General features: G+C 40.6%; 1 protein-coding gene across 1 annotated transcript in view; it reads right to left on the reverse strand.

Annotated features, from left to right (window-relative positions):
* Nucleotides 1-613: 613 nt before the first annotated feature.
* Nucleotides 614-23918, reverse strand: part of PON3 (paraoxonase 3) — a 28915-nt gene continuing 5610 nt past the window's right edge. The window contains exons 3-9 of the mRNA XM_036115687.2: nucleotides 21015-21070; nucleotides 15916-16081; nucleotides 10899-11025; nucleotides 7248-7448; nucleotides 5925-6006; nucleotides 5540-5668; nucleotides 614-3111 (exon numbers count right to left, since the gene is read on the reverse strand). Coding sequence (XP_035971580.1) covers nucleotides 2953-3111; nucleotides 5540-5668; nucleotides 5925-6006; nucleotides 7248-7448; nucleotides 10899-11025; nucleotides 15916-16081; nucleotides 21015-21070 — 920 coding nt within the window. The 3' untranslated portion in view covers nucleotides 614-2952. The remainder of the gene's footprint in view (nucleotides 3112-5539; nucleotides 5669-5924; nucleotides 6007-7247; nucleotides 7449-10898; nucleotides 11026-15915; nucleotides 16082-21014; nucleotides 21071-23918) is intronic.

A 23918-nucleotide genomic window follows, 5' to 3' on the forward strand; every position in this document is an offset into this window, starting at 1 on the left:
TCATAAAAATTTCAAATTTGTTGGCATAAAGTAGTTCATCAACTCCTCTTTTTATCTCTCTAATGTCTATTGAATCTGCATGTCTTATTTTTCATTTTTGACACTGGATAATTGAGCCATTCTTTTTCTTGATAAGTCTCACCAAATGTGTATTAGTTTTTATTAATCTTTTTAAAGAATGAACTTTTTGGCTTTTGTTGAATCTCTACATTATACATGGTTTCCTGTTTCATTAGTTAACTAATTATTATAACAAAGTACTCCAGAGCTTAGCATTTTAAAACAGTCAGAAACTTTTATCATGATGCACAATTTTCGTGAGCAAAGTCAAAATGGTAATGTTTTTATATAACCTAGCCTTGACAGTCACATATCATCATTTCTAGAATATCCTATCAATGACAGGGGACAGCCATATTTGGTGTGGGAAGAACTATGCAAGGGAATGAATACCAGGAAGTAAGGATCGTTGGGGGCCATCTTGGCTCTGGCTATCATATAGGTTTTTGCTCTTATCTTTATTATTTTCCTTCTTGAGCTGAACTACCCCTAATCACCAGCTATATCCCTAGACACATCTCTGACAATTTAAACAGAGAGACAAGAGAAGGGATTACAATAAGTCATCAAAATGCAGCATTTATTAGGAGGGACAATCCCCCTCCTTCCCACACCAAGTGACAGAAGAGCCTCAAGATAATCACATAAAGATTGCGGTTTTTGACCAGGAACGGGACGTTTCTATTCATTCTCCTTCACCTACATGAAAGAGAACCCCAGAGTCTTGTGACTTTCCTAAGCCCTCTCTGTGAAAGGACACATTGGTCTTTCAACAATCAGATCCCCCAAATGTCTGTGGGGTTTTATCATCCAGCCTTTTGTAAGTTGGCCTGGGGAGAAGGCGGGGCAGGGCCAATTCTCAGGAACCCACCAGAATCTAAATGCCCTTAGTCATCCCATCTCTGGCTTTCCATGTTCCCTTTAGTCTGATAAACTGTATATAATCTATTGGGTGTAAGGGTTAGGGACAGAGAATAAGACATTTTTTTTTTTAAATTGACTGTATCTTAGTTATTGCTCATAGTTTTTTTCTGTGTCTCTCTGATGATTAGGCTTTTGAAACTTAAAATCTAAGAACTGACTAGAACATTCTGCTGGGTCATCCCTTCCCTGAATCAATGGAAACTACAGTCTTACTGCCTAAATCAGAAAGGGTTGCATGGGCTACATAGTAGAATTTTACCCCGATACAAAATTTTCAGCAAAATTTAGATCTAATTGAGCAAAAATTGTTAGGAAATAAAGAAACCTCCTCAATTCCCCATCCTGAAGAGAGGGGGGAGAAAATTCAACTAACTACTCCCCAGTGGAAGTCACAAAAGAAGAGGGTGGGGTGCTTGGGCAGACTGACTCCCATTAGTGATTTGCTAAAGGTTGTCCTGGTTTTTGACCAGGAACAGGACATTTCTATTCATTCTCATCAAACAAAGGTTGAGTTGGTCCTTAAGATAGGACTTTAAGCCAAAACCATATTATTTAATTCTGATTTATAGGTTGAAGTCTGTGGGATGTTGCTTAATAGGGTGTGTATTGAATTAACCAGAGGGAAAGTTTAAAGCAGTTGAAGGTCATAGCCCTAAGGCCCCATCCCATGATTCAGAGGTAAGCTGATTAGAGTACCTTAGACATGGATAGCACTACACATAAAGACCTGTTTGTTACAAAGGAACAGATCAGCCCCGTTCTACCCTAAGGTAGCCAGTGAGGCCGGTCTCCATCAGATTTTCCAGAATCTGATTTCCTGTGTGTATTGGAGAGACTGCATGTTTTAAGAGGGCTTTGGGCAGTTTCATGGTGCCAATTCTTGCTTTTATCCATGACCTAGGCACTTGACTGGCAGTTTGTGCCTAGCACAATCAAAGGAAGAGAAGGGGAATTGTCAGTATTTGAGCTGGAGTCTCAGATCATCAGATGTAGGAGGTAGTTTTGCTTCATGGTTAGCGAGGAGCCCTGGGTGAGCTGGATACCTCGCTCACCACAGCTTACACATCTTACTGTAGAAAGAATATCGGGGATACTGGACAAAAAGCATTGAGAAGTCTGGCTTCTTATTGGACTGTCACTCACTTGACTTGGGACTTAGTGGATATTATGTAATCGCTAGGCTTCTTCACATAAGAAAAGCCAGGCACACTATTATTGGTGTTTGTCATTTATGTACAATTCCACTTATCATATAATTATGGGTTTATTTTTTTTTTAAGATTTTATTTATTTATTTGAGAGAGAGAGAGTGAGGGAGAGAGCGAGAGAGCACAAGCTGGGGAAGAGGCGGAGGGAGAGAGAAGCAGACTCCCCCTGAGCAGGGAGCCTGAGGCCAGGCTCGATCCCAGGATCCTGGGACCATGACCTGAGCTGAAGGCAGACGCTTCACTGCTTCACCGACTGAGCCACCCAGGTGCCCTTAATTACAGGTTTATTTTTACCAAACATGTAGACTGACAACAGAAACAATAAAATTGAGTGACCATTACTAAGAAAGTTATTTAAAAGGGAGCCTGGAAGACGTCAAGGAGGTGGGGCTTATGCACGCATGTTCTGTATCAAATTCTCAGAATTTTTGCTAAACTCAGCTAATAGCCAAGGCATCTACTAGGTGTTAAGATGGACATAAATGGACTTTCTGTCTGCCCTACCAACCATTCACACATAGATTAGTGTCACTGTAGCTATACCAACCCCAAGCACCTTTTCTTCACACAACTCACATAAATTCCCTCTTTCCTCTTTAAAAACTCTAACCTCCTTTGTCTCTCTGGGGCACGCTCTCAATTCTAGTCGAATCTACGTCTCCCATGTTTGCAATCCCGAGACCCCAAATACACGCATTTATTTTGCTGCTTGCCATTTTGTCTTTCATTGGTTGACAAGACTTCTTGGAATGTCTGGAGTCTAGAACAGACAGTACAGAGCTTTGTGGAATACTGTGCCTATGAGCAGTTTTCCGTGGTACACAGAGGCCACGGAGCTTCCCTGAAGCACAGAGCCGTTATTGCCATACTCGATGCTGATGTTAGGCTTCTCAGACAAAACGTTCTTGATGCGAAGTACCTGTCAAGAAAAGATTATTCATCAGTTGCTGTATGAGCAAACAGCTGCCAGTGACATTTTCTTCTCAAATATTCCAGGACTAATATATTTCCCAGAAATCAATACAGTGAAATTTGTGTACAATTATTTTTTTTTTTTTGGTATTCTGATGAAAGTATTAATGTTCTAATTATATCTATGCAGTCAAGTGAACTGGTGATCTGACATTCGCCAGATTCCCCAACAAGATTGTTTACACAATTTTGATAGTTCAAGGCATCTCCTATAGAAGAAGGAGGTGAGAACCAGTGGGTGCTCTTATCTAATTCTTGAGTGAATAGTGTTCCTCTATGGGAAGGGTCTTGCCTTTGACTAGGCCTACTGTGTGGGGAGGGAAACACAGGACAGAGAGGATGAAGGGACACCAGTTAGCAAGCCAACCTGACCTCATAATCAGTAGGATGGTAGTTGTCCCAGCTGGAACCCCCCCTCGCATCCATAACGTGGCTAGGAAGCATAGAGAATGCATACTTTGGAATTCAATCTGACACATCCCGCCTACTACTGTTATTGATCCTCAAGATTAACACCCTTTAGTTTGCTCATCAGTAAACATAAAAGTGCTCAGTTTTCTAAATAGCCTGGATGAAGTTCACTCAAATAGGACATGATAGGAATTAAAGAAAACCAATTAGAAATTCATGAGTCATGAATATGTATCAACACTTATTAAGAATAGAGTTTAGTTGAGTTTTGTTTTTTCGTCTTAAGAAAGATCCTGTAACTTCATCTCAGGTTTGTTACATGAAAATACTCAAACTTGGAACTCATGTAGAAAAGTTTAGCCTCAACCACAAATGAAGGGTGTCATTGATTGTGAAGGAAGAAGTCCTACCTAAAATAAACCTATGATGAACTTGAAAATAGAGACGTGAGAAAGATTCTAAACAATTTTCCAAAAATGCTATGGATCATATTTTCATTATCTTATGGCAGACATTGTTGGGTGTTTGCAAAAAAGTAATATGTCTCACTTTTGGGGGCATGTATCTGAAGCCAAGGTAGATTGCTAGCTTAGGGTAACAGTTCCTTAGGCTCTAGGCTCAGACTGAACTTTTGTTTCTCTTTATATTTTTTGGTGTTTTTGCTTGTTTGTTTGTTTGTTTTTAAGAAGCTGTGACTAATATGTTAATAAATTAGAGAAACAATTTTTTTTCTTTTTAACTGAGGAAGAGCAATATTGGAAGCAGAAATAAGGGTATGTTACCAGGGCCAATTACCAGGCTAGAGTTTGAATCTCAATTTCCCAACTCCCCAAATCTAGATTCAAACATTATTATCTTTCTCCAAACCTTACCTTCTCAATGAGGCCTAACCCTGATTTCTCTATTTAATAATAGGACAGCCCATCCCCCTGTTCACAGCAATCCTGATCCCCTCTACCCTGTTATACTTTTTTTCCCATAGAACTTACCACCTTCAAGCTTGCTATATAATTTACTTATTTCTTACGCTTATTTTTCATTGTCAATCCCCCCTCCAGAAGAACAGAGATCTTTGTATGTTTTGTTTTCTGACACGTTCCAGGCATTAGAACAACGTTTGGCCCATTATAAGCACTCAATAAATTTTTGTGAATTAATCTCTCAGAGTATGTGTACCAAGAATTTATATCTATATTGAATTTACTAGAGATCTGTTATTCTTAAACTCAATGCTATAGAAAATTCTGCTCTTGTTTTTAATGCCATATAAAATTCAATGATGTATGCTACTGTTTTAGAAGATATTTTTTTCTTTTTTTTATGTAGGTTCCACGCCCATCATGGAGCTCAGCACAGGGTTTGAACTCACGACCCTGAGATTGAGACCTGAGCTGAGATCAAGAGTCAGATGCTTAACCGACTAACCACCCAGGCACTGCTGTTTTAGAAGAGATTTTAAGTAACACAAATAGCATCTTTAAAATGAGACAGTCTTCAACACTATCATATATATTAGAACCTGCTGGAAAAACTAATTTTGTTTTCAGACTACAGTCATTTAAAGCCTTTCTTTTGAGCTTCGTAGTAGGTAGTGTGAAAAAAGATAGCCCCACATAGGACTCTCTCTTTGCCTAACTTCAGGCCCTTCTCAGATTGGAAATATGATATGGCAATCTAGGTCAATGTGAATAATCAAGCTCCTACTTATCTATTCTTCCCAATAGCAAGTACAGCCCTTGCAAGGATGGGACATGTTGTCTAGCACTGATGTTAAACTGTCACCAGAAGACCTGAAAAGGTTAATGGGCTGTATCTCCCCATTCTGCCAAAATCTCTGCTTTTTCTATATGCAGAACTTGTTCATTTCTGGAATACCGCATGTGACCCACTAAATTCTCCCAAGTCACCTCAACAAATTGTTCTTGCAGCTTTGCCTGTGAGCTCAGAGAAGTATAGGAACTTACTTCGGACCCTGGAGGATCCTCAGGGTTATAGATCAGCAGCTTCATGCCATTGGGATGGCATCCTGCCCAAATATCTCCGGTGTCCGGATCCACAGTTAAGTTATCCACTAAGGTGCCCAGATGTATTACCTTCCAACAAAGAGGAAATATAAAGACATTGTTTCAACTTTCTTCTCTACCACTCCTCCCTCCCATCAGCTCCTTCTGGCTCCTGAAATGGGTCTTTTTAAGGGCCTTACTACTGAATTTTAGAAGTGCAAGCACAATCTCACCAATATTCTTCTAAAATAGTCATGTTTCCTGCATTCAAAGAGCACATTCCTAGGTCAGGCATGGGAGCCGATCTAAGAGGCCATGCTGGGTGGGCAAGCCAGGGGACTTTTACCTTCACTTGAGTTAAATCCCAGTTCTCATGTTTTTTCAGTACATGAATGTTCTGAGCAATTACATCAGCTGCACAGATATACCTTTGAAGTAAATAGCATTTATATGTAAGCAAGTAATATTGAGAGATGACATTAACTTTTACTTTGGAGGAGAAGTCTAACAATTCACAAGAGTTCCAAGTGCCACTGCAATGTCTTTCTAAACCACAGGACAAGAAGATAACACAGTCTTACTTTTAGTATTCTTCAAGAGCTTTAAGTAAGCTTTAAATATGAGATGTGACTTTAAAGTAATGACCTTGATGTTTCTAGGTGACATATAAGCTCAGTCTCATGACTTAGGAGTCACAATTTTTTCCTTAAATTGGGTGGAGGTAAGCAGATCTCTTTATTATAAGGTCAAAAGAGTCTATACTTCCACAAAAAAACTAGTGCTTACAAAGAAGTATCAAATAACCATGAGGCTCAATCACAATCATTTTTAAAAAGAGGAAGAACACTTAGAGTTGTTTTCTTTTTTTTTTTAAGATTTTATTTATTTATTTGACAGAGAGAGAGATAGCGAGAGCAGAAACACAAGCAGGGGGAGTGGGAGAGGGAGAAGCAGGCTTCCCACAGAGCAGGGAGCTCAATGCGGGGCTCAATCCCAGGACCCTGGGATCACGATCTGAGCCGAAGGCAGATGCTTAACGCTTAACAACTGAGCCACCCAGGTGCCCCTAGAGTTGTTTTCTATAGGGATCATCTCTATTATCTCAAATGCACATATTAATATTCATGGGTACGTTTCTTTTTTAAAAACCTTCCATTTTAAAACACTTTAAAAGAGTTTCTCGTAGAATTTCATGCTGCATGAAATCGGATTTTCTTACAGAAAAGTCTGCTGTAGTATATCAGTGAATCTGAAATTCACACAATCACAATGCCCAGTCTAAGTCAGGTCTCCTTCTCTAAAAAGAACTTTTGGGTAACTCAACTTAGTGTAAGTGGTTAAACACTTTTCAGCCTCATAAAGGGCAGAGATATTGTGCATTTATTGTCCTTTTCAGTGTGTTGGGTAACTGTGTTTCTAGAGTCACATAATAAATTGAAACAAGGACCTCACATCCTTGAGTCCACATCCTTCATTTCATCGGGGGGGAGCCTGACATGTAAGAGGGCAAATGGTGTGCTTATGATCACCCATGGAGTGTGAATCCTGGCCACACCTGGTCCGTCCACTTATATAGTGACTACTTAGGCCTAAGGAAGTAAACACCTCTTAAAGGAAGGAATCCACTAAAATGTCAAGAGCAAAGTATTGGAAAATTATAAAAGCTTACTTTTTGTCTAGTGAGACTGTGATCCCATTGGCAGAACTAAATCCTTTGGCTGCCACTTTGACCTCTCCTGGACTGTAGAAAACAACATAAGTCCAACGAAGATCCATGATAATCTCTAATAGTACCAAGAAGAAATTGGTAAAGTAGTGGTCTCTCGTGGCATAAAACTGTTCTGGTCCAAGAACCACAATGTCATTCAGGCTAAAGTGAAAAAAAGAAAGAGAGAGAGAGAGAGCAAAACCCATGGAGTATTTAAATATCTAGATTGCTGTCAAAAACCCTGAATTTCAAAGACCCTTATGTTCATCAGTTTGAAAAGGTATGCATGAAGCGGTATGAATTCCACACAAAGGACATGATTTTTCGTTGCACCTGACGGGTTTTCTTTTAGCAGTTTATTATTTTCTCAATCTTCCCTTCCACAGAAGTCAGCAAAAACACAGAAATATACAAACAAACCTCAACTCCAAATTGTTGACTCATAAATGTCAATAATGGTTATGTGTGGTGGTCATAGTGCAATAATAGTTATTATCAGTGGTCACCAATAGTTCTGGTTCTCTTTCTTCTAGAATGAGGCTTCTCCATGCCCTGGATGTTTGGCCCAGCCATGTGACTTGCTTTTGGCCAGTGAGATGAAGTGATGTGGTGTGTGGCTTCTGGATGGAAGACAAGCCAGTATGTGACCCACCATGCTTCCCTTACTCTTCGACAGTAACCAGCAACTTCTCTGATGACTGAAAGTGTGGCCTCTTAGGGCCCTACATGAGGACAATATAAAATTGAGTCCTTGAATCATTTACCTTGGACATGTAGCCTGAGTAAGAAAACAAAACAAAATTTGTGGTTTTGAGCCACTAAAAACATTACAGTTTTTCTTTTCTGTTATTGTAACAATTTTTTTCCTATTCTTCTATCACAGAAAGGATTAACCTCTACTGTCTTTCAGCGTTGAGTCCATTTCATAAAAAAGACAAATTCTTCTTTGTTTGTTACAGCCTTGGAGCAGGCAAACTATCCACTAAAAAACTAAACTATTTTTCTCAACACAGTAAGAAGGATGTTCATCACGGTGACTGAGAGTCTGGCTTTGAATTCAGACCAATCTAGGCTAACACCCTGGTTCTGCCACTTCCAAATAACCCAGTCCATCTTGATCTTTATATCAGGATTGTGAGTGCTCTTCATTCTTGCTTATGTTCTTCGGTATTATTAAAATTTTTTAAATGAAACAAGTCATACTCTCATAAGAGTAAAGAGCAATAAAGTCATTTACATTTTGGAAAAGAAAAAAAAGAGATGGCGACTTGAAAAAAATGACAAAAAAAATTAAATACTTTTAGATTGAATTTATAAAAAAATTTGGATGAATCAGGAAGTACTTTGAGGTTTTGATTTATAATGACTTTCCCAGGGTCATTAGGCCACTCATCTTTTGGGTCTCAGCTTAAGCATTCCTTCTTCCAAAAAGTATTGGCAGACACCATAGGTTCAGTTCGATCCCATAGCACCTTGTTCTACCCTTTGAAATGCTTGGTTAAGGCTGAGTATCAGGGCACCTCTCAAAAATCCTCTTTAGGTCCTCAGAGCTTCACCGGCCCTGTTCCAGATGGCACCTCTTCAACCAGTTCTGCCTGGCTCTGACAGACCTTCCATAGCGTAGCCTTATACAGCCTTACCTCATCTCTGTGACGGGCCTCAGGCTCCTGCTTCCAGGCTTCTGTGTTGATGCCAAAGCACAGGGTATCACCAGACTTGACTTGCACATGCACAACCAGGAATGTGCAAGAGTTAACACCCTTTGGGGCAAACCTTGACTCATAGGAGAAGGCACTTTCTTCTTGTGGCCAGATTGTCCTAAAATGAGGCTCATGTTGCTTATGTTGCTTACAGGAGGACAATCCCATGATTTCAAGCAGTTGCACTTAACAGTGGCTGGCTTAATAACCACTCACGATAGCCTCCCCCTGTGTGAGCTTCCTAGTATTGCCGTGACAGAGTGCCACAACCCGGGGAGTGTAAGACCATAGAAATTTACTGTCTCACAGGAGGAGAGACATCTGAAATCAAGGTGCTGACAGAGCCATGCTCCTTCTGAGGGTTCTATGGGGGAATCTGTCCTTGCCTCTTCTAGTTGCTAGTCGTTCCAGACATTCCTTGGCTTGTGGATGCTTCACTCCAATCTCACTCTCCATCCCCACATGCATTCTCCCTGTTTGTCTTCTTATTAGGACACGAGTCATATTGGATTAAGGATCCACCCCCACTTTTAATATAACTTCATCTTCACTAAGTATATCTTCAGTAATCCAATTTCTAAATAAGGTTATGTTCTGAAATGTTGCAAGGGGGGGTGGCTGGTTAAAATTTCAACATATCTTTTTGAGATGACACAATTCAACCCATAATACCCCCTCTCCCTGCCTCAGGCTGATCCCTCACTTCTGGGTCCTGGGATAGTAACTCTCCAATAAAGTAGTTGCCTATTGAGTTTTCCCTCATGCTGTGCTTTCACGGAAAAGAACTCGTTCAGTGAGGTCATATGTCACATTCGCCAGTTAGGTAAGTCAGGCCAGTGAGAGAACCCCCATTTCGCTGAGGACACTGAAGCATAGGTTGAGAGATTCGTCCAGTTTCTCAGTCACCCCGTGCTGGTGACTGTGAACCCAGTGCAATGCATCATGGGAAGAGTTCAGTGACCCCCCCCCCAACTTCACTTCTTCTGCCTCTGCTTTTGTCACCCCCAAATTCTATGAGGAGAAATTCATACATGATTTTGAGAAAGAGAGCAAAGGAGACAAGGTGACCTTCCTTCCTTTTCTTTTCCTATTCTTTTATCGCAGAAAGGATTAACCTCTACTGTCTTTCAGCATTGAGTCCACTTCATAAAAGACAAATTCTTCTTTGTTTGTTACAGCCTTGGAACAGGCAAACTACCCACTAAAAAACTAAACTATTTTTCTTCTCAACACAGTAAGAAGGATGTTCATCACAGTGACTGAGAGTCCAGTTTTGAATTCAAACCAATCTAGGCTAACACCCTGGTTCTGCCACTTACAAATTATGTAATTTGGACAAGTTAGTTAACCCGAAACTTCTTAGGTTCCAGTTTACTCATGCCTATTGCTAAAGGCTGTTAGGAGAATTAAATGAAGTATTTTGACACAGGGCCTGGCACATAGTGCTTAGTAAATGTGAATTTTTATATGTGCCTACAGCCTTTTTTCAAATGCTGCTCTAAAGCTTTTATCAAACAAAGGAATGGCCCATCTGGAGGCTGGTTATAACACCCCGTCAGTAGGCTCCCAGAACACAACCTACTGGGACAATTAGAAACAGATGTAGGTGTTTGAAGAGAGCCCAATAGTGGGTATTGCATTGTTGTGGTATGGAGGATGGAATTAGAGCTGGGAATCTAATTGAGCACCTTTATAGGATTAAAATGCTTTCAGAAAGTTGGAGAATATAAAGATATTCAATACTGAATACAGCAATTTCTAGTGAGGTGCTGGGCAGTGTCACCATGGGAACCTCTTGAAAGCTTTAGGAAAAAAATGCTACAAAACAAAAGTTTAAGCCTGCTGAACCAAAGAAAACAAAGCACACAGCAGAGGTGCAAAATAAATAGTACAAAATACTTTAATTCCATACCTTTTGAGAAGTTCATGTTTTATAGTTTTCAGGTGTACAAGAGAACGTTGTTTTTCCTCAAATTTAAATTTCTCCACCGTGGACTTCATGTGGGGATGATTCACAACATAAAGATACACAGTATGGTCTAAGGTGGAAAAAAAGGCATAATTTCCAAGAAGTTTACTTCTATTGCAACTATTATTATATTACTAGACTTGGTGTACAACTTGGTCATGTTCAAGCACTTTTCTTACACACCTTGCATTTGATTCCCGCAGCATACCTCCTAGGTCAAACGCCAGAATCCCCATTTTACTAAAAAAAATTGAGGCTCAGAAGGTGAATAACTCATCAGCAATTTCACCACCGCCAAGTGGCAGAGCCAAGCCCAGACGTTTCTCAGTGGTCTCCTGAGCCTCATTACATACCCTCTCCAACAGGAAGATATAGAACTACAATGGCACATAGACGGATGTGGTTTCCCAAGGTGGCCCTTCAACAAAAGAAGTGGTTGCAAGCAAGCAAGAGGGTGCTGAGAGTTCCTTCTGTGAGAAATGCTTACATTGCAACACACGCTCAAGAAATGTCATGGCTACGTAAATACCTTAAAATAAGGAACGTGTCTCACTAGAGAATAAAGTTCTGACACAAGTCAACTACCTAACGTTGCAACCACAATATTTAATGAGCCCAACGGACACGGAAGTAAATATGAATGCAAGAGAAAGAAGACTAATCAGTTCTGGGTACTGCCATCCTCAAGAATGTTCACCTATCTGTTTTCATATGGAAATGTGAACTGCCGGGGACAGGATGGAAGGTAGTAATCTGTTTTCTCAAAATACTGTTTTCTGACTTGACAGAAGCTCTAGGTCAGACGAGCTCTGGAGTTTGAAAAAGCCTGGCCCCATCCTCCCATTGCAGGACCTGATCTGTATTCATGTCCCCTATTCCTTTCTTGATGGGTTCCCAATCATGCAATAGAACAAGTACCAGCCCTGAGATGCAAGGGCTATACTCAGGGCCCCTGAAACACACAGGTACTTTTTTTTTTTAAGATTTTATTTATTTATTTATTTATTTGAGAGAGAGGGAGAGAGAGAGAGAAACAGCATGAGAGGGGAGAGGGTCAGAGGGAGAAGCAGGCTCCCTGCTGAGCTGGGAGCCCGATGTGGGACTCGATCCCAGGACTCCGGGATCATGACCTGAGCCGAACGCAGTCACCCAACCAACTGAGCCACCCAGGCGCCCAACACACAGGTACTTTAACCCTAATTAAGGAAAGGCGCTTCCTCACAGGTGAATCTTTCTTTTAGTCCAACCCGGCTCTGTTCCAGGGCCTGAGGTTTGGCAAGCAAAGCCTGAGTTGGATTTCAGCCCCCACGTGGCCCTTCAGCCAGACACAGCATGAACATTATATGTGCTGCCCTGGTTTTACCCCTTCTTTAGGCTTCTACTGGACCCCTCCTTCCATATAAGAGATGGTCGGTAAGAATATTTTTGGTTTTTGTCTTTTCATTCCATTCCAATTTATGTGTAATTTTGCCCTTATTAAATGCATAATTAAAGGAAGTAACTAATAAGTAAAATAAGATTGCAATCATAATATATTCAGCTTCTGAAAGTCTGATTAAATGCTTGAGGGTTAATCTGTAAACTGGTTCCATCTCAAAAAACAAAAACAAAACAAAATAAAAAAATGAACCCCTACTCCCCATGCCTCAAAAAAAAAAAAAAAAAAAAAAAAATCCACCTCTAACACTATCTTATGCAATAAAACAGCTCCAGGTTAATCTGGTCACTCATTACACTTTCTCCAATGAAGGTGTCCAGAGAGGGGTCAGGCCAGAAAATGGTGACTCAAATAATTTAATCAGAGCTTGGAGCCTTAATTTCACCCAAATAAAGGATATAGGATTAGGAAGAAAACCACCTGGGTTCTACTTCTGGAACTGCCATATTAATGACAGATGTGAAGTCACATGTCACTGCATTTCTTCAAACTCCATTTCTCCATCTATAAAACTGAGTATTAATATCTGCCCTGTCTCATGGGGCTCACTCATTTATTCATTTAACACATGTTCATAGAGCACCTACTATGCAACAGACATTGTTCTAGACTATGGGAATCCAGCAATAAACAAGTCACACATGATTTTATGGTGACTGTATTCTAGAGAAGAAAACAGGGAGGAAATAATTAGTAAATACAAGAATACTGGAGAGGGGAGATGCCTTCTTCATAGAGTGGCACCCACTTAAAGAGTGACAAGCTTGGATCTAAAGATGTGAAGGAGCTCACTACAGAGCAATAGTGGGAGAGGGAGAGAAGGTTGGTATCATTTAACATTAATAAAAAACTTTAATTGCCATTTTGATGAGTGCTAAAAGAAGGACTATACTGAAAAGAAATATAATAAGGTTCACACCTGGAAACAAGATGGTGGAAAGGCTCCCTGAGAAGGTGACATTTAAGCTGAGGCCTGAATGATGAGGAAGAGTAAATCAGAAGTGGTAGAAAGACATTTCACTCAGAGGGAACTGCAAATGCAAAGGCCCTGAGGCATGGAGCATTTTATAGGTCTAAAGGAAATCCAGTATGGCTGGTCCAGGGAGTCAAGGGGAAGGCGGTATCTGGTGAGGCTGGAGAAAACACCCACATGCCAGAATACACATGGGTAGGCACCTCGGATCCCAGGCCACTCTGGAGAATTGAGACTTTTCTCCAGAGTAATGGAAACAATATGGAGAATTTTAAGAAGGGAGGGACATGATCAGATTTGCATAAAAAATAACTCTTGCTTATGAAAATGGATGGAGGTGGTATAAGAGAGAAGGTATAGTCAGGGGGCCCATTATAGAATCCAGGGAAGACATGTTGGGGGCTTGGGATGGGATGGTGGCATCGAGGATGGGGAGAGGTGGACAGCTTGGAGAGATATTTGAAGGGTAAATTGGACAGAACATTGGAACTAGGTGACTGAATGAGGCAGGAAGGGGAGAAATACCAAGGCTGGGCCCAGTGTTTTATTTTGAGGAATAAATTAAATATGAAAATTTTAAAAGGAATCCACTTATTTAAAAATGAACAAGTCTATTCATGTAGACCAAAGGAATTAAACAAAGATCTGTTGGATGAGTGAATTAATAATTATTAATCATTCTTTTTTTTATTCAATAAAATCACTCCAACAAATGTATTCTTAACAATACATTGTGACTCCAGTATGTATTTGAAAGAATTAACACACAATTTCTTTAAAAATTCCGAATTGCAACACTTCCATTTGGCCTTTCCTTCACATAGTTACTATTAATGAGGTCTCACTGTTTTTATTTTCCACATGCCCTATGGACCCACAAATATCTAAAAATTAAATTAGTTGGGAATTATAAACAATGAACAAGTACCAAGTAACATCAGAAACTGTTGTTTTAAAGTATATACAATGTACTAATAACTTAGATTTTTTTGCAACAGTTTTTGTGCTATATAATCCATTGTCGTTAAACTCAAGATTTTAAACTGTACAATTTAGTGGTGTTTAGTATATTCACAGAGTTGTGCAACCATAGCCACTCTCTAGCTCCAGACCTTTTTTATCAGCCCCAAAAAAGAGCCCAAACACATTAGCTGTCATTCCTCATTTCTCCCAGCCCCTGCCAACCACTAAGCTACTTCTTGTCTCTATGAATTTGCCAATTCTGCACAGTTGATATAAATGCAATCATACACTATGTGGCCTTTAGTGATTGAATTCTTTCACTTAGGACAATGTTTGCAAAATTTATCCATGTTGTAGCATGTGTCAGAACTTTATTCCTTTTTATTGCCAAATAATATCCCATTGTATATACATTCATCACTTGGTGAGAACTTGGGTTACTTTCACCTTTTGGGTATTAGGAATAATGCTGCCATGAATATTTGTGTATAAGTTTTTGTGTGGACCTATGTTTTCAATTCTCTTGCGGACATACCAAGGGGTGGTGTTTGGGGATCATATGATAACTCTGTGTTCATTTTGAAGAACTGCTAAATTGCTTTCAAAAATGGCCACACTGAGGCACCTGGGTGGCTCATTAGGTTGGGCATCTGCTTTCAGCTCAGGTCATGATCCCAGGGTCCTGGAATCGAGCCCCACATAGGGCTCCTTGCTCAGCGGGGACTCTGCTTCTCCTTCTGCCCCTCCACCGCCACCCCCCGCCCCGTTTGTGCTCTCTCTCTTGCTTACTCTCTCTGTCTCTCTCTCTCAAATAAATAAATAAAATCTTAAAAAAAAATGGCTGCACCAACAAAGTGTGAGGGTTCCAATTTCTCCTCATCCTTGCCAACATTTGTCATTGTCTGCTTTATTATTATTATTATTATAACCATCCCAGTGGGAATGGAGTGCTATCTCATTATGGTTTTGATTTGCATTTCCCTAATGACTAAGGATATTAAATATCTTTTCTGTGTTTATTGGCCATTTGCATATCTGTTTGGAGATATCTACTAAGATCCTTTGTCCATTTTTTAATTGGGTTGTCTTTGTTGTTGAGTTGTAAGAATGATTTATATATTCTTGATATAAGCCTCTTATCAGATATATGATTTGCAAATATTTTCTTTCATTCTTTGGGCTATTTCTTCACTTTCTTCACGGTGTCTTTTGAACCAGAAAGTTTTTAATTTTGATGAAGTCTAGTTTATCTTGTTTTCTTTCATGTTATGTTTTCTAATGTCACACACAATTATTTTCAAAGGCCTTTGAGTTTATATGTTAGATTTCTGAGAACAGTCTCCGAACTGGTTTTGAAGGTCAAATGGAAAGAGAAGGAGGTAAGAGGAAGAAGGAATGACCACCTTGTAGTCTCCCTTCTTTAATGTGGTGTTTACAAATGTTTGGTACACATTTATTATCTTACAAATATACATCTTTCCGGTAAAATAAAATTTTCCCTCCTTTCACATACACATTGAGTTGTGGAGGTTGAGTGGCTTGTATTTCCCTTGTTTACCCCTTATTTTTAAGCATTCGGGCTTTACCTTCATCGATGAAAGTACTAATTCCATGTGGATTAAATGATGCTTTGTCGAAACCATCACTGATGTTTAGTGCCTGGACCCTTGGGTTTTGCTCATTCAGATCTATCAAGAAAATCTGTCCTGGCTCATCTGGTGCAAAGTTTGGCATGCCTGGATATTTTAATCCCTGTAAAAAATATAAAATAAGTAAATGCATATATACGCTTCACAATATTTTCATATGGAAGCTAAAATCTCAAAGCCTAACAAAAATATTCAAAGACGTGCATTTCTTTTAGATTTCTGGGATTTTTCGCTCTGTCAGCTGGTGCCATTATCTGATCTGAGGGATTACCAATGACACCTGGGTCATTGGGAATGGGAATGGGAATGTGGGAAGAACCCATATTCAATTACTAATATAGAGAGAAAGGGTGAAGTCAAAAAGTGTAATGCAAGACACTAGGCTGGGTTCCTTTGTGTGAGTCCCTTGGCCTGCCATGCCTCTAGTTCCTCTTTTATAAAAAGAGAAAGTTAAAGGGTAGGATTGCTAAGTCCTGAGAGTCTGTCCTTTCCAGTCCTGATAGTCAGCAACTAACCTTCCTTAAAGCAGAGAGAAGGGGTATATGCTTTCCTTATATTGCTCCCCTCCCTACATCCATTATATTACGTAGTGACAAATATTAGAAGCAGCCAAGAATTCACATAGGGGAACCAGTCACGTAAAGTTGACTATTTCTGACCTATGTTGTTCCTATAGTTAGGTCTCAAAATTTGGACATGAATCCTTTTCTTCAAATACTGCAAAAAGTTTATGTCAGTAACCTGGACAGTGGCTCTTTCTCCTGGAAGGACCAATGACGCATGTCTATCAACCAATAAGAGGCAATGGGCCTTTGCTGCATCCCAGGTCATTGTGTCAAACTTGGAGTTGGTTTGTGATACACCAATGACAAAACTCAGCCCACTTCCTCCCTGGCACCCTCCCCCATCACTCTGATATATATTAACATCAACAATTTTATATCTTTTCTTGTACCCTCATTTCCATTTATAGTCAATTTAAATGATCTCATTCTTACTCGATCTTCTGTCTTCCTGTCCCCTCCCTTTCTTATAATCACGCATACACACCTCCACACACTTACTTACAATAATACTATTCTCGGCCCTTCCACTGTCCTTCACCCCACCCCTGGGGGAGTCAATCTTTAGTTGCAAACAACCCCATATACATCTTCGAGCTTTTTAAAGAACAGTTCTTCTATGCCTAAATCTTACCAGAAACCTGGCTTTTCCCCAGACAACAATGACATTGCAGAAGCCCATCCGAGGAGGTTTAATTCCGGCTTCATTTTTCTTAGGTCACCCCACCTGGAGGAGAGATCCCCAGGCCCCTGGCCACAAACTTCTCCTTCCAGGCCTTGAACCTGTCATCATCAATCAACAGTCAGTCTTCTAAGGAAGCCACACACTTTGCTTCCTGCTTCCTTATCAAATTCCTGCCAACTCCCCTTGCCCTGGTCTAGCTTTTATATAGGGCCAGTCTGAAATCAGCTTGAAAACTTCTACAGCAAAGTTATCATCGCAACTTCAATCAGACCTTCAACACTGTTTATCAATCTCTTTGTTCATTCTAATAGGTAATCTATTGCATTTTCCCAAGTATCCATTCTCAATTTATTTTATTATCTTCCAGAGCACATACCTTCTTCCTCTTTATTCTCAATGCACTTTACCTCCTATTTCTCTGAAAAAAACAAACAAACAAACAAGCAAACAAAAAAACCCATGCCACTCAACATGAATTTCCTCTGATTCCCTCCTTTCTGTCTTGGTAATTCTTCAATTTTATCAATTTTCTTCCTTTCTCCCTCTTTTCTTAAGGAAAGAGTTTCGCTCTTCTGTTCTTAAGTTAATTACTTCCCCCACCTGTTTGTTTGGTTGCCTATTCTCGGGGACCTGTCTTTAGAACTTACAGTCTCTCTCTTGCTTTACCCCTCATTTCTCACCAGTGCCCCCTTCGTTTGCCTGAAAAATTGCTCATTTCTCCTTCCTTGAGACAAATCTTCTCCTAATTTAACTACTCCTTCAAACACACGTTTATCTTGCCTTCTCCTCACTGTCAGCTCTCTTAGAAACATCACTTGGTCTTGTCGCCTGCCTTGAACGGCTCCAACTCTCACCGATTTGTAGAAGCGCCTCTATTGAGGTCATATCAGTGCTCTCCAAAATATCTCATTTGATAATCCCTCCCCCTTTCCTTATCTGTATCTCTATGGCATCTGACACTCTGTACCCCTTTATTCCTTGTCAAAAAAAAAAAAAGTCAAAAGTAGACTTTCCAGATGGAAGTCCTGCTTCTCTTTCTGCCCCTTCCTCCTTCTATCCTCATCCATCCCTCTTTTCTTCTCGCTCTATACTCTTTCCTTGCAGACCTTATTCATAAGGTTTCAGATATTTCTCTATACCAATTATTTTCAGGTCTGCCCATTTACCTGGAACCTCTCTGTGGAGCTCTAGCTTGCAAGCATTCCCAACTTCTTCCTAACAGCAGTTCAAAATCAAATTGTCCGAACCAAAATCAACATTCTCTCCCCGAATCCTTGCTCTCATTTGTATCTATTATTCACAGTTAAGGGCATCAATGTTCTCCTCAATATTAGGCCATGAAATTCAGTCTTCGAGTCTACCCTTTCCTCAGAGTCAGGCTGTCACCAAGCCCAGCAGCTTAGGTCATGGTAATAATGGACAAAAAATGTCAGAGACATCTAATTCTTCCCTTTCACCTGAGGGAAATGAAGCCCAGAGAAGTGAATTGCCTAAGTCACTCACATCTTTAATTGTACACTCTTTCTGCCACACCATAAAGAAAGGTTTGACAATGGAGAACGCTACTCAGGAAGACAGCTCAGGGAAGACCACCTGAGCAAGTATCTTGGTAGCCTGGGCGCACACAAGGGCACTGCCACCTAGTTCAAAGACTGGATGTTCTCAAAATTGAAATGATTTAATAGGGAAATAAGGGTAGGACGTTGCAAACAAACTTGACCTACATTAAGTGTCGTGATGAATGAAACACTTCCAATAAGCGGCTTCATATGCACCCGGTTTTCTGTTGAAGGCAGTTGGGTAGGAATTTGTAGCAAGTTAGTGCAAGCAATTCTTTGGATATCATTCGTCACTGAAAATGGTGAAAATCCCCTGGAGGGGCAGCATTTTATTTTCCCCAATAGGCTACCTGTGAGTGTGAGTAGGCATTGAACTTCTCTACTGCCCTCATTGACCAGCACACGCATTCAGTAAATATTCAAGCACCTTGTACTTGTCAGGTAGCACGTTAGGTGCTCAGCATGGCAACGGGCGCTCCACAAAGCTCTGGCTGCAAGGAGCTTGAAATCTGGGGAGGCGGCACCAAGCAAGCATGTCTGTTATGATGTGGTAGGGAAGAGCCTAGGCACAGAGAATGTGAGGGGCCATAGAAGAGGCACGTCGCCCAGAAAGAGCACTGGGGAAGACTTTCCTGTGGAATTAAAGTGTGTCCACAGAAAGGCTGACAGAGAATGAGGAGCTGGCTCCATAATGTGTGAAGAAGGCAGGCAAGGAGAAGCATGCCAAGTCCCAAGGTAAGGAAGCAAATAACCTGCTTGGCACCTGTCTGTAGACTGACTACAAATATCGTGCAGAATTTCTCTCTACGTCAGCAGCTTCCAAACATGCTCTGTGACGGCAAGAAAGGGAGATAGGAAAAACCAAGAACAAGGACTTGAATTTACTGCAGTGCAAAGAGATTGAAAATAAGCAAAAAAAAATCATCCTTAGCCTAGGAGTTGTTAGTTTACAAAGAAGAACTCTATTACTTAAAGCCCCCTTGTTAACATTTCTCCACTGAAAACCTCTAGTTTCTATATAGCAATAGTTCAGTACTTTTAGTTCCAGTGAAAATAGAAAAGAAGCATACAGCTGGAACTACAGATATTATCTCCTAAAAGCAGAGAAATCTCCCAGTTACAGAATAATCATTTTTTAAAAGTCTATTTGGCATAACATTGAACATCTAAATTGACAATAGAAAATTTAAGACAACAGAGGAAAAGCTTTTCTAGACAGTTTTGTTTTAGTTTTGGTTTTGGAGGAAAACTAAGGAAATAAAATCCCTCCCACCCGCCCACCCCAACACATATCACCACCAACAGCAATTTAAATCCAAACAAAACCCTACTATACTGTGCATACTTAAGAATTTAGAAATTCAGGCCATTAAGTGTTATTATATGTGTCCCCTTTTAGCCAAAAAGATATAGATTTTAAAATTCATGTTATTTGGTAGTATTCTATTGGCCAAAATAGAATATTTAGGACATGCAGTCCCAGCAATCAGAATTCACATTGAAAATGGAGTCAATTTGCTTGTTCAGAATCTTAGGTCGCATTCCAAATTGCAACTGTTCAATAAATACATGGCAATTTTCAATATCTTTACACCACATATATTTCAATTTATTGTATTTAATTTATTTATATTTATTTGTCAGTCCTTCACATAGCTTCATGATCATCCCAAACCTGTGAAGGTGGTATTAGAAATAAAATGCAGGCCCTTCTCTACTTGTCTTTGAAAGAGTTGGAAGGAATGGCAGGGAACTCAAGTTGGAAAGTGCTCAGGCTTTTGAATCGCCTAACATGGTCAACATATGATTCACAAACATTTCCCGAGCCTCAAACACAGGCAGGCATAGAGAGAAGAATACCAGTTAGTGAGAACATGACAACCAGAAACTGAGGTCCGGCAAACTAGGGCAATGATGGGGATGGACACTAGCAGGACAAACCTGGAGACTCATCTAGGAATCCAATGGAAATTAATAGACAGTTATTGAGACCCGACTGAATTTGTAACTGCCCACAGGGAGCTGCCCACATGGGGCCAAGCAAACCTGGCATTCCTGTGGCAACCGAATTAGCCCTGTGGAATCCCCTTTTGGCTTTTTTAGTTGACTGCTTTAACCACAGTTGGGATAAGTGTGTAGGGGTCCATCTGGCAGCTCTAGTCGGCAACATTAATGTACTATCTATTCGGCTATTGACATGAGCGTCTGAGGGGTGTGGAAAATACTCACGCTGGAGATAAAAGCCAGCCCACTAGGAAGTATGTCAATATCTTCAGAGCCATTTTCTGCAAAAGAAGTGAAGGATCAGGAAGATGCATGAACGAAGGCTTAAAAAGTAAATCTCACAGACGAAACCTTAGACTTCTTTTGGAAACTACATTAACTTTTTCAACTAGTTACTTGGGAAACTACATTAACTTCCAGGGATCCCATGGGCATTCCACTCTCCAGTAAAACCAGGGTCCGTTTCCCTAAATACTATAGTCTTTCTTTAGAACTCAATTTTCAGGAGAAAAAAGCAAATAACTATAAAATAAATCATAGCCTAGATTTATTCTTTAAATAACAACTTGTAGGGTATGCTCTGAGAAATTCAGCTTTATTCCCCATAGAAGACTGATGTGCAGATGGACTGATGACATTTGGAAAGTCTTCATTGTGAGGCTGTTTTAAAGGCTTCTCAGCCAAACATTTCTCTCTTCTAACTTGTTGAGGCCTAAAAATATATCATTATCCAATCATATTGGGAAATTATTGGGTAATTGTTATCCATTATAAAAGCAATATGTCTTGGGAAAGACTACCAAATATAGACAACTTTGAACAATTTAGTCAGCTCTCTTTCTCATTAAGAGCTGGTCCTGAGCAGTTTGCTATGGAAAGAGGCATATGAGAAGTGAGTTATGACCATAAGCAGGATGAATAGGGGGCTCACATGGCTCCTAATAGAGAGACAGACCCACAGAGGATGTGGTCCCAAGCAGGCAGGACTGAGGGTAAAGGCGGTGGCTATCTAGTGTGGCAGACTGTATTTTACAAATATGGTAGAACGAACATGGATCAGAGCCACATGCCCTTCTTAAAATGTGATGTTCATATCCTTGCATCAGGAGGTAAGGTGTCTCCCGTTGAATCTGGGTGGATTTGGTAACTGCTTTGACAGATAAAATGAGGTAGAAATGATGCCACATGGCATACAAGGTAAAGTCATAACCATAGCTGCTGCTGGTTCGCTCTCAATCTCTTTCTGTCTCTCTCACTGTCACTCTCCTCTCTTCTCCCTTCCCTTCCCTCTTCTCTCTGTCTCTGTCTCTCTCTGTCAGCATGGGCCTTGGGAACTCTAAACTTAAATGTAGGAAGTCTGGGTACTTTGAAGCTACAGAGGAGAGACTACACAGAGACTACAGAAAGTAGAGAAGACAATGGAGGAGTCACAGGCCACTTCACTTCTCAACCTTTGAGTCACCCTAGCTGATGCAAATGGAACGGCGATGAGCTGTGTCCACTGAGCCCTGTTAAAATTGCAAATTCATGAGCAAAGTAATGGTCATTTAAGTCAGTCACTCGGTTTTAAGGTGGTTTGTGACACAGCTATGGTGACTGGCACATGTGGGGAGAAGGTGGCGTGGGGTAATGTGTGGCTAGTGGGTCAAAGGGCAACTGAGCAAAGGGGGGGAGGGGGAAAGAAAAGTGGGACAAAGCCAAATAAAATGCAAATTTGAATCAACAGAATAATGAGCAATGGGCACTGAAAATTAGGGAACAGAGGAAGATTTAATTAAATATTCACTTATTGAAACTAATCCCCAACTAGTAACCTGAAAATTAAATTAATCAGAGCGTTCCATTTTCTAAACATTCCAGTTAATCAAGATTTTGTGTCTATGGTATCTTAATGGCTTGAAAGACTTAGTGCTATTTCCACCTAGAGTAAAACAGACATGGGGAGAACCCAGCAAACTGAATAAAGCAATTTAAAAAATCACATTGAATACAGGTTGGTTAATTTTTGAACCAACTTTTTATTTTTCTCTTACTTTTTCTCTCTTGAACACCACTTTTTGGTTTCCTTTTGCCCTATTTTCCCGCCCAATTCTGTTCTGGACATGGATATGCTCCAGGCCCTAACTGCCTTTGGCTGTTTCTCATGGCAAGCATCCTTTCTACCTGTGCAATCTACTCTAGTCCCCTGGCTTCAGGTTCCACCCATGTGCCGTTGACTCTCCAATCTCTAAATCAAGCCCGAATCATTCTGCCAGTTTCCAGGCCTTTGTATTCACCTGTACATTGGGCATTCCTACCTGGCCGTTTCATTTTTCATATTTAACACGTCCCAAACTGATCTGGACATTTCCCCTGTGAATCTGCTCCATTTCTTATATTTTGATTTCAGTCGATGGCACTTCCATCCCCCAAGGACCCATCCCCTGAAGCACCTGGAGTGACCTTTGATGCTTTCTTTTTCCTTACTCCCCGAATCCAACCGATCACTCTAATTGGAGCTCTAAAACTCCCCCTCTGGATTTGCACAGTAGCTTTCTAACAGGTCACTTCTGCTCTCCTGCTACCGCTGTCTGCACCTGCTGACAGTCATCATTGTAAATTGCAGAGTCGATCCTGTCACTCCCCTGCTTAAAACCCAGAGTTGTCAATAGAAATCTTAAGCTTCTTGGTCTGGATTCCAAATTCTCCACATGTTGGCTCCAGTCTCGGTTTGTTGGCCCCCACTCTCCACTCTCTAGGCCAGCTGTGCTGCAGTTCCTCCCTTGGTAGTTGCTGAAATGTGTCAGCCTCATTCACCTGCCTGCCTGAGCACATGGGGCTCCCTCTTCTTAGCAACCCGCATCTCTCCCACACCACCTTCACCTCCCCTTGCTTGAGTATCATGGGCTCTAGAGAAGAGCTTGGGGGCCACCTCCTCAGCCTTTGCAACCTCTCCCAGTTCCCCTTAGTTCTAGCACCCATTTTATGTACTAATATGGTCACCTGTGACTACCGCCGCCATGATATTTCCTTCATACCTGGGAGGCAACTTTCTGTTGACTTGTTGATTTCCTGCCAGACGGTAAGCCTCCTGGGAACAGGGACCAGTTTTCATTCAGTACACCAGCTTTGCACCCAATGTAATCCCTG

Source organism: Halichoerus grypus, chromosome 12, assembly GCF_964656455.1.
Source record: "Halichoerus grypus chromosome 12, mHalGry1.hap1.1, whole genome shotgun sequence".
In the NCBI taxonomy this organism is placed as follows: Eukaryota; Metazoa; Chordata; class Mammalia; order Carnivora; family Phocidae; genus Halichoerus; species Halichoerus grypus.